The 12,391-nt window shown below is 37.0% G+C and overlaps 1 protein-coding gene across 5 annotated transcripts in view; it reads left to right on the forward strand.

Annotated features, from left to right (window-relative positions):
• Positions 1–12,391, forward strand: part of nos1 (nitric oxide synthase 1 (neuronal)) — a 194,548-nt gene that overhangs the window by 38,671 nt on the left and 143,486 nt on the right. The window contains exon 1 of one of the 5 annotated variants that reach the window (XM_061903215.1): positions 3,667–3,716. The exons of 3 other annotated variants lie outside the window; for them this stretch is intronic. In XM_061903215.1, the coding sequence (XP_061759199.1) occupies positions 3,682–3,716 (35 nt within the window). In that variant the 5' untranslated portion in view covers positions 3,667–3,681. Of the gene's footprint in view, positions 1–3,666; positions 3,717–10,360; positions 10,521–12,391 lie in introns of those variants that run through there. One more of the 5 variants, XM_061903224.1, reaches the window with a different exon arrangement.

Raw genomic sequence — 12,391 nt, forward strand, 5'->3', positions numbered from 1 at the left:
AATCCATCCATCCATCCATTTTTCTACCGCTTATCCCCTTTTGGGGTCGCGGGGGGCTGGCGCCTATATCAGCTACAATCGGGCGGAAGGCGGGGTACACCCTGGACAAGTCGCCACCTCTTTGTTTATAATTGAATCACTTGTTTAATTTTCAACAAGTACTTAGTTATTTTTATAACTTTTTTTTCCAAATAGTTCAAGAAAGACCACTACAAATGAGCAATATTTTTGCACTGTTATACAATTTAATAAATCAGAAACTGATGACATAGGGCTGTATTTTACTTCTTTATCTCTTTTTTTCAACCAAAAATGCTTTGCTCTGATTAGGGGGTACTTAAAAAAAAATTTCACAGGGGGTCCATCACTGAAAACAAGTTTGAAAACCACTGCCCTGGAGGGTCTACTTAAAGTGAAAAGAGAGCGCAATTTATTATTTAAAACTCCTTATACATGGAGTATTTTTTTCACTTTAATAATGATGTGGAGTGCATGAAAAAGGTTGAGGTGGGCGGTGGGGTAGGGCGCATCGGGGGGGGGGGGGGGGTGTATATTGTAGCGTCCCGGATGAGTTAGTGCTGCAATAGATTCTGGGTATTTGTTCTGTTGTGTTCATGCCGTGTTACAGGGGCGGACGTTCTCCCGAAATGTGTTTGTCATTCTTGTCTGGTGTGGGTTCACAGTGTGGCACATATTTGTAACAGTGTTAAAGTTGTTTATACTGCCACCCTCAGTGTGACCTGCATGGCTGTTGACCAAGAATGCCTTGCATTCACTTGTGTGTGTGTAAAGCCGTAGATATTATGCGACTGGGCCGGCACGCAAAGGCAGTGCCTTTAAGGTTTATTGGCGCTCTGTACTGCGTTTTAAAAAGTCATACATTTTACTTTTTGGAACTGATACCGATAATTTCCGTTGTTACATTTTAAAGCATTTATCGGATATCGGCAGGCCGGCATTATTGGACATCTCTAGTAACAATAATAACAAATAGGCTGAAAAGCCTCACACGGATTGAAGATGGTCTAGTAATGAGCGTGTCCTATTTGTTTTGCGTTGGCACACTGATAAAGAACTGGCTCTGTTTGTAATGACTTCCTCGTCACAAAGTTACACCTATATTCATCAAGTTGTTAAAGTGAATGGTGTTAAGCCTGTTCTCCTGCATGAGGTAACACATGATACCACATCCCACTAGAATATTTAAGACAGTCAAGCAAACCTGTTGAAGCTTTGACACTTTGACAACACAGGCTCTGTTTTATTTGTTTTGCTGATGGAATTATTAAGTGTCAACACCAGGTATGTGGACTTCATTTGTATTGCTAACGCAGGATACTGTGTGTGTGTGTGTGTGTGTGTATATATATATATATATATATATATATATATATATGTGTATATGTATATATATATATGTGTATATATATATATATATATATGTGTGTGTGTATATGTCTATATATGTGTAAATGTATATATATGTGTATATGTGTATATGTATATATATATATATATATATATAATATACATATGTATATGTATATATATATAATATATGCATGTATGTATATATATGTATATACATATATAATGTATGCGTGTACGTATATATATATATGTATGTATATATATATATATATATATATAATATGTATATGTATATGTATATATATATAATGTATGCATGTATGTATATATATGTATATACATATATAATGTATGCGTGTACGTATATATATATATATGTATGTATATATATGTATATATATATATATATATATATATATACATATATATATATATATATATATATGTATATATATATATATATATATATGTATATATATATATATATATATATATATGTATATTTGTTTTTGCGTAGGATAGCAGGTTGTGCAGGCTTATGAAGGCGGTCATCTGATGAGTCGCAGGTGCGCTGATTGCTGGTGATTGATTGCAGCCGCTTGCTGCCGCGGGACTGACACGCGCTTGCCGTGCTCCTGGAGGTGCGCTCATTAGAGCGCAACGATGAGTGCGCATTGGAATGCACCAGGGCCGTGACAAAATTGTTATATTAGTATATATGTTATATATTATATATGTATGCATTATAGATGTATATATTATATATATGTTGTATTATATTATTGTTATATATATAATCTCTAGTAAATGTTACATTTTTGGTCTACTTTTTATTTATTGTTTTTGCCCTCTTTTTTGTGCCCTTATGAGTTATAGTTATACCTCTTCTCCCTTTTGTAATTGAACTACTCTGTATAACAATTTCTCCTGCGGATCGTTAAAGTTTGTCAATGTCTATAGCCTTGGACGATATAATTGTGATATTGGTGATCAGTTTTCAAACGCTCGAAACAAAGTACCATAGTTCCTTGAATTGCCGCCGGGGCGATAATTAATTTAAAACTCTTCTCACTCCGGCATTTACCAAAGGCATGCAGTAAAGCCAAGCATGCGCTAATTATTTTAAAACCTCTTCCCATTCCGGCGCTTACCAAAGGCATGCGGTAAATTTGGGCCTGCGCTTAAAAATTTGTTAAAAACAAGTTTCCTCCGTCGGGTGGCGGGGCACGTCCGACCGGTATGAGGCCACGGCTGGCCTGGGAATGCCACGGGATCCCCTGGGAAGAGCTGGACGAAGTGGCTGGGGAGAGGGAAGTCCGGGCTTCCTTGCTTAGGCTGCTGCCCCCGCGACCCGAACTCGGATAACCGGAAGAAGATGGATATGATAAAAAGGGCTAACTAAAAATGAATATGCCATTGCAGAGTGCGATCATGAAGTGCAAACATTAGCCGAGATAGGAACCAGCGACCCCAAAGGGAATAAGCGGTAGAAAATTGATGGATGGAAGAGATTACGCACAAAAGGCAAGTACTATACAAGGAACACTGTCAAGACGAGGACTTGGGTGCGGTTTGTTGTCCCGTGGTGCAAAGTTATTGGAAAAGACGTGACGATGATGACCTCTTTAATTATTATTAACTCAAAAAAGATACAATTGAAAAGCGCTCACAGAGGAGGAATAAAAACTTTACTATGAAACACATCTATGGTCATAAAACAAAAACTTGCACTATGGCATGGATAACGAAAAACCTACTTTGAAGGAGATATGGCAACATGGGTCTTTGGCACAGATACATGGGTGTGGAGGGTGAGTAGAAGGTGATGTCGCCAGGCTGACTACCTGGCAACTTAAATAATACTGTGGTGATTGGAAACAGGTGCGTGAGTTCAAACGTGGAACAGGTAAAACAAATGGGTAACCATGGAAACAAACAAGGAAGTGAAAAAGCAGGAACTAAAGAGTCCAAAAAAACCCACAGAACATTAAGTAAACAAAACCTGATCCCAAATATGATAAAAATGTGTTTGTCATTCTTGTTCAGTGTGGGTTCTGTCATGTCTTGGTGATCATGTTTAGTTTGGCTATGTTCTGTTTTTTGCACCATGTCAGTTCCTGTTTTTTCCCTCCCTGCTTTGTTTCCATGACAACCCATTAATTTTCACCTGTCCTCATGTCACGCACCTGATTCATTTGGACTCGTGCGCCTCTTGTTAATCACGTCACCTCTATTAAAGCCTGTAGTTTCCAGGAAGTCAGCCTAGCGACATCAACCTCTACACAACCTTGTTATTCATGCTGATGATCAATGCTGATCTTTTTCATGTTCTTTTCTCGTTACAAGTAAGTTTTCTTTATTCATGCCATAGTTTGCAAGTTTTGTTTTATGTCCATTGTTTTGCCTTTGTGGTAGTTTTGTTTTCTTAGCCCCGTTTTGAACCTCTACTGAGAGCGCCTTTCATCTGTTCCTTTTCTTCAAGTTAAAATTAAAATCAAGTTTTTACCTTCACGCCATGTCCGATCCAATCGCTTTGCACCATGGGAAAACAAATCACACCAAAGTCCACGTCGGGATACGTTCACAGTGTGGCGCATTTTTGTAACAGTTTTAAAGTTGTTTATACGGCCACCCTCAGTGTGACCTGTATGGCTGTTGACCAAGTATGCATTGCATTCACTTGTGTGTGTGAAAATCCGTAGATCAGGGGTCACCAATGCGGTGCGGTGCCCGCGGGCACCAGGTCGCCCTTAAGAACCAGATAAGTAGCCCGCTGGCCTGTTGTAAAAATAGCTCAAATAGCAGCACTTACCAGTGAGCTGCCTCTATTTTTTTAAATTGTATTTATTTACTAGCAATCGGGTCTCGCTTTGCTCGACATTTTTAATTCTAAGAGAGACAGAACTCAAATAGAATTTGAAAATCCAAGAAAATATTTCAAAGACTTGGTCTTCACTTGTTTAAATAAATTCATTTATTTTTTTTACTCTGCTTCTTTTAACTTTCAGAAAGACAATTTTAGAGAAAAAATACAACCTTAAAAATGATTGTAGGATTTTTAAACACATATACCTTTTTACCTTTTTCTAATTCCTTCCTCTTCTTTCCTGACAATTTAAATCAATGTTCTAGTATTTTTTTTTATTGTAAAGAATAATAAATACATTTTGATTTATTTCTTCATTTTAACTTCTGTTTTTTCGACGAAGAATATTTGTGAAATATTTCTTCAAACTTATTATGATTAAGATTTAAAAAAAATATTCCGGCACATCTAGAAAATCAGTAGAATCAAATGTAAATCTTATTTCAACGTCTTTGGAATTTCTTTTAAAATTTTTGTTCTGGAAAATCTAGAAGAAATATTAATTTGTCTTAGTTAGAAATATAGCTTGGTCCGATTTGTTATATATTCTAACAAAGTGCAGATTGGATTTTAACCTATTTAAATCATGTCATCAAAATTCTAAAATTAATCCTAATCAGGAAAAATTACTAATTATGTTTCATAAATTCTTTTTTTATTTATTTCAAAAAGATGCGAATTAGCTAGTTTTTCTATAAATTTTTTTCGGTTGAATTTTAAAGAGTCGAAATTGAAGATAAACTATGTTTCAAAATTTTATTTTAATTTTTTTCGTGTTTTCTCCACTTTTAAACCGTTCAACTAAGTGTTTTTTTCATCATTTATTTCCAACAAAAAACCTTCTGTAAAAGGAAAAAAATGTACGAAGGAATGACATACAGAAATACCCATATTTATCATTTTTTTGTATGTATATATATTTTTATGTATATATATATATATATATTTAAGTGTGTATCAAACTGGTAGCCCTTTGCATTAATCACTACCCAAGAAGTAACTCTTGGTTTCAAAAAGGTTGGTGAACCCTGCCGTAGATATTATGTGACTGGGCCGGCACGCAAAGGCACTGCCTTTAAGGTTTATCGGCGCTCTGTACGTCTCCCTACGTCCGTGTACACAGCGGCATTTTAAAAAGTCATAAATTTGACTTTTTGAAACTGATACCAAGAATTTCCAATATTACATTTTAAAGCATTTATCGGCCGATAACATCGGCAGTCCGATATTATCGGACATCTATAGTTATAGTGTTTATTTTTCCTAATTTTTTCAAGATCTAAAGGCTGAACAGCTGTCAATTGCTGATAATCGCCCTCGTTTAACCCTGGTGGCCTAAATCATGGTCATAAATTAAATTTGATTATTTCAAGCTAACGTGAGTGCTCTTTAAGAATTTGTCCAACAGTGACTTAAGGACTAGACCTGGGCTACATATAACAAAACCCTGAAATTATTTAGCCTTTCACATTGATTTCCACTCTCAACTACTGGTCCACCTTTTGGTGGACGTCATCCTAATTGTGGCCAACCTTTGTACAAACTATTAACAATGAATTCCTTTTGTCTACAAGCTGTTCTTGCTGTACTGTTTATCAGCCTTTCAGTTTTCCTCCGTTAGGCTTTTTTTTTTGTTTTGCTTTTTGCCACTTCCTAGTTACAGACTAAATGGCACGGTTTTGAAATACCTGGCATCTGTTGTGTAGTAACTACAATGGTGTATTAGTAGAAATAATTACAGGGAAATTACTAGATAGTTTATTTTAGGGTTGTCCTGATACAAACCCCGTTTCCATATGAGTTGGGAAATTGTGTTAGATGTAAATATAAAAGGAATACAATGATTTGCAAATACTTTTCAACCCGTATTCAGTTTAATGCACTACAAAGACAAGATATTTGATGTTCAAACTCATAAACTTTATTTTTTTTTGCAAATAATAATTAACTTAGAATTTCATGGCTGCAACATGTGCCGAAGTAGTTGGGAAAGGGCATGTTCACCACTGTATAACATCACCTTTTCTTTTAACAACACTCAATAAACGTTTGGGAACTGAGGATACTAATTGTTGAAGCTTTGAAAGTGGAATTCTTTCCCATCCATTTTCCATTTTCTACCGGTTATTCGCTTTTGGGGTCGCGGGAGGTGCTGGCGCCTATCTCAGCTACAATCGGGCGGAAGGCGGGGTACACCCTGGACAAGTCGCCACCTCATCGCTGGGCCAGCACAGATAGACAGACAACATTCACACTCACATTCACACACTAGGGCCAATTTAGTGTTGCCAATCAACCTATCCCCATGTGCATGTCTTTGGAAGTGGGAGGAAGCCGGAGTACCCGGAGGGAACCCACGCATTCACGGGGAGGACAGGAATTCTTTCCCATTCATGTTTTATGTAGAGCTTCAGTCGTTCAACAGTCCGGGGTCTCCGCTGTCGTATTTTACGCTTCATAATGCGCCACACAATTTCAAAGGGAGACAGGTCTTGACTGCAGGGGGTCCAGGAAGGTACCCGCACTGTATTTTTTACAACGCCACGCTGTTGTAACACGTGTTGAATGTGGCTTGGCATTGCCTTGCTGAAATAAGCAGGGGCGTCCATGAAAAAAACGGCGCTTAGATGGCAGCATATGTTGTTCCAAAACCTGTATCTACCTTTCAGCATTAATGGTGCCTTCACTGATGAGTAAGTTACCAATGCTTTGGGCACTAATACACTCCCATACCATCACAGATGCTGGCTTTTGAACTTTGCATTGATAACAGTCTGGATGGTTTGCTTCCCCTTTGGTTTTTATGACACGATTTCTAATATTTCCAAAAAACATTATGAAATGTGGACTCGTCAGACCACAGAACACTTTTCCACTTTGCATCAGTCCATCTTAGATGATCTCGGGCCCAGAGAAGCCAGCGGCGTTTCTGGATGTTGTTGATGAATGGCTTTCGCTTTGCATGGTAGAGCTTTAAATTGCACTTACAGATGTAGCGACAAACTGTATTTAGTGACAGTGGTTTTCTGAAGTGTTCCTGAGCCCATGTGGTGATATCTTTTAGAGATTGATGTCGGTTTTTGATACAGTGCCGTGTCCTGATACAACTACTTCACTTACGATACATTATTGAAGCCTCGAGTACCTGTAAATACCGGCATTGATTCGATAGGATAGCAGTATGAATCTTACATTCTTTTTAATTACTTTGTAGTGTGAAATGTTAGAAAAAAGCTTGGTTCAGTGAAATTATTTAGGACAACAATGGTAGGTATTAAAAACACAAAGTTATTTGTCATTACCCGTCTGCAATTAACTTACAGTATTCGTTTTTTTATTTAACTTGAGGTCGCGTTGTAATTTTTTGGCAACACCGAGTGACCGCAAGAATTTGTAGATATGTCCGATAATATCGGACTGCCGATATTATCGGTCGATAAATGCGTTAAAATGTGATATCAGAAATGATCGGTATCGGTTTCAAAAAACGCCGCTGTACGGAGTGGTACACAGACGTAGGGAGATGTACAGAGCGCCAATAAACCTTAAAGGCACTGCCTTTGCGTGCCGGCCCGATCACAATAAACCTTAAAGGCACTGCCTTTGCGTGCCGGCCCGATCACATAATATCTTTGGCTTTTCACACACACAAATGAATGCAAGGCATACTTGGTCAACAGTCATGCAGGTCACACTGAGGGTGGCCGTCTAAACAACTTTAAGACTGTTACAAATATGCGCCACACTGTGAACCCACACCAAACAAGAATGACAAACATATTTCGGTAGAACATTCGCACCGTAACATAACAGAACAAATACCCAGAAGCCCTTGCAGCACTAACTCTTCCCGGACGCTAGAATATACATCCCTCCCACCTAACCCCGCCTTCAACCTCCTAATGCTCTCTCAGGGAGAGCATGTCCCAAATTTCAAGCTGCTCTTGTGAGGCATGTTAAAACAAATAATGCACTTTGTGACTTCAATAATAAATATGGCAGTGCCATGTTGGTATTTTTTTTTTCCATAACTTGAGTTGATTTATTTTTTGAAAACCTTGTTACATTGTTTAATGCATCCAGCGGGGCATCACAAAAAAGTTAGGCCTAATAATGTGTTAATAATACGACTGTATATATCGGTATTGGTTGATATCGGAATCGTTAATTAAGAGTTGGACAATATCGGATATCGGCAAAAAAAAAACATTGTCGGACATCTGTATAAAAAACAAACAAAAATAGATATTGTGATGCTCACAAATATCGATGTATCCATCGTAGTATCGACTAGATACGCTACTGTACTTGGTATTATTACAATGGATGTCAGATCTAGAGCCACTCGTGGCATCTGTTTACATTTGGAGCTACAGTGTGTAGTGAAGCATGTTTAGCAATTCCTCGTCCTTGTAAGAAACTTACTTCATTTGTCGCCACGGAGGCGAAGATTAGTGATCTAGTAGTAGCTACACCACTGCCGACTGCGGCGACTTAGTTGCTAGTAATGTTTTAAAAGAGTTGGACAATATCAGAATATCGGATATGGGCAAAAAATCCATTATCAGACATGTGTAGCGACTTGTGCCAAACATGCAACAACAGCAAAAAAACGCTTCAATGTAGTCGCATTACTACATCAAATACCCTGGAGCAGTGGTTCTCAAATGGGGGTACTTGAAGGTATGCCAAGGGGTACGTGAGATTTTGAAAGGATTCAAAAATCCTTTATAAATATATTTATTGAGTAATACTTCAACAAAATATGAATGTAAGTTCATAAACTGTGAAAAAAATACAACAATGCAATATTCAGTGTTGACAGCTAGATTTTTTGTGGACATGTTCCATAAATATTGATGTTAAAGATTTATTTTTTTGTGAAGAAATGTTTAGAATTAAGTTCATGAATCCAGATGGATCTCTATTACAATCCCCAAAGAGGGCTCTTTAAGTTGATGATTACTTCTATGTGTAGAAATCCATCCATCCATCCATTTTTCTACCGCTTATCCCCTTTTGGGGTCGCGGGGGGCTGGCGCCTATATCAGCTACAATCGGGCGGAAGGCGGGGTACACCCTGGACAAGTCGCCACCTCTTTGTTTATAATTGAATCACTTGTTTAATTTTCAACAAGTACTTAGTTATTTTTATAACTTTTTTTTCCAAATAGTTCAAGAAAGACCACTACAAATGAGCAATATTTTTGCACTGTTATACAATTTAATAAATCAGAAACTGATGACATAGGGCTGTATTTTACTTCTTTATCTCTTTTTTTCAACCAAAAATGCTTTGCTCTGATTAGGGGGTACTTAAAAAAAAATTTCACAGGGGGTCCATCACTGAAAACAAGTTTGAAAACCACTGCCCTGGAGGGTCTACTTAAAGTGAAAAGAGAGCGCAATTTATTATTTAAAACTCCTTATACATGGAGTATTTTTTTCACTTTAATAATGATGTGGAGTGCATGAAAAAGGTTGAGGTGGGCGGTGGGGTAGGGCGCATCGGGGGGGGGGGGGGGGGGTGTATATTGTAGCGTCCCGGATGAGTTAGTGCTGCAATAGATTCTGGGTATTTGTTCTGTTGTGTTCATGCCGTGTTACAGGGGCGGACGTTCTCCCGAAATGTGTTTGTCATTCTTGTCTGGTGTGGGTTCACAGTGTGGCACATATTTGTAACAGTGTTAAAGTTGTTTATACTGCCACCCTCAGTGTGACCTGCATGGCTGTTGACCAAGAATGCCTTGCATTCACTTGTGTGTGTGTAAAGCCGTAGATATTATGCGACTGGGCCGGCACGCAAAGGCAGTGCCTTTAAGGTTTATTGGCGCTCTGTACTGCGTTTTAAAAAGTCATACATTTTACTTTTTGGAACTGATACCGATAATTTCCGTTGTTACATTTTAAAGCATTTATCGGATATCGGCAGGCCGGCATTATTGGACATCTCTAGTAACAATAATAACAAATAGGCTGAAAAGCCTCACACGGATTGAAGATGGTCTAGTAATGAGCGTGTCCTATTTGTTTTGCGTTGGCACACTGATAAAGAACTGGCTCTGTTTGTAATGACTTCCTCGTCACAAAGTTACACCTATATTCATCAAGTTGTTAAAGTGAATGGTGTTAAGCCTGTTCTCCTGCATGAGGTAACACATGATACCACATCCCACTAGAATATTTAAGACAGTCAAGCAAACCTGTTGAAGCTTTGACACTTTGACAACACAGGCTCTGTTTTATTTGTTTTGCTGATGGAATTATTAAGTGTCAACACCAGGTATGTGGACTTCATTTGTATTGCTAACGCAGGATACTGTGTGTGTGTGTGTGTGTGTGTATATATATATATATATATATATATATATATATATGTGTATATGTATATATATATATGTGTATATATATATATATATATATGTGTGTGTGTATATGTCTATATATGTGTAAATGTATATATATGTGTATATGTGTATATGTATATATATATATATATATATATAATATACATATGTATATGTATATATATATAATATATGCATGTATGTATATATATGTATATACATATATAATGTATGCGTGTACGTATATATATATATGTATGTATATATATATATATATATATATATAATATGTATATGTATATGTATATATATATAATGTATGCATGTATGTATATATATGTATATACATATATAATGTATGCGTGTACGTATATATATATATATGTATGTATATATATGTATATATATATATATATATATATATATACATATATATATATATATATATATATGTATATATATATATATATATATATGTATATATATATATATATATATATATATGTATATTTGTTTTTGCGTAGGATAGCAGGTTGTGCAGGCTTATGAAGGCGGTCATCTGATGAGTCGCAGGTGCGCTGATTGCTGGTGATTGATTGCAGCCGCTTGCTGCCGCGGGACTGACACGCGCTTGCCGTGCTCCTGGAGGTGCGCTCATTAGAGCGCAACGATGAGTGCGCATTGGAATGCACCAGGGCCGTGACAAAATTGTTATATTAGTATATATGTTATATATTATATATGTATGCATTATAGATGTATATATTATATATATGTTGTATTATATTATTGTTATATATATAATCTCTAGTAAATGTTACATTTTTGGTCTACTTTTTATTTATTGTTTTTGCCCTCTTTTTTGTGCCCTTATGAGTTATAGTTATACCTCTTCTCCCTTTTGTAATTGAACTACTCTGTATAACAATTTCTCCTGCGGATCGTTAAAGTTTGTCAATGTCTATAGCCTTGGACGATATAATTGTGATATTGGTGATCAGTTTTCAAACGCTCGAAACAAAGTACCATAGTTCCTTGAATTGCCGCCGGGGCGATAATTAATTTAAAACTCTTCTCACTCCGGCATTTACCAAAGGCATGCAGTAAAGCCAAGCATGCGCTAATTATTTTAAAACCTCTTCCCATTCCGGCGCTTACCAAAGGCATGCGGTAAATTTGGGCCTGCGCTTAAAAATTTGAGTGTGATGTAAGGATACCATCATGAAAAGCACATTTAATAAAAAAAAGTACTATGGTCTTACTTTACTTATAAATGAAGTCCATGCACAGCTCCTTCTAATCAAAAGCATCGATAACTTGTCTATAGAAGTCTTCCTTATCTTTCTTCAGTTTTAAAAGTCTCTCTGTCTCGATGGATATCTTCCTTTATTGGTTCCTGTTTCGATTGAAAGTCTAGTTTAGTAAACTGTTTTATTTTAGATATGTAATCCTCCATGTTGAAAGTGCAAGCGAGAGGAAAAAATAAACGATCGCTGCTCACGCTTGCTGCTTGTTGTCACTTCTTCTGCTGCCGAGTTGTTGCAAGAAGGATCACTAGCGCCCTCTACTACCAGCAGGCGGGAGTCATTTAATGACTCATATTTGACACACGCAGCTACGATATATCAATAAAACATAGCTGCTTACTGTTCTTTTTAGCATATTCAATAGCCTTGGACCTTAAATCCTACCGAATAGCTCTTAATCTTCTTCCCTTTATGCGATTTCAAATGTTTGAAATCAGCCTCCTCCATTTTGAAAATGATGACAGGTGAAGTGTCACTCGTGACGTGAAGAGTTTGACACG

The sequence above is a fragment of the Nerophis ophidion genome, linkage group LG01 (genome assembly GCF_033978795.1).
Source record: "Nerophis ophidion isolate RoL-2023_Sa linkage group LG01, RoL_Noph_v1.0, whole genome shotgun sequence".
NCBI classification, from domain to species: domain Eukaryota; kingdom Metazoa; phylum Chordata; class Actinopteri; order Syngnathiformes; family Syngnathidae; genus Nerophis; species Nerophis ophidion.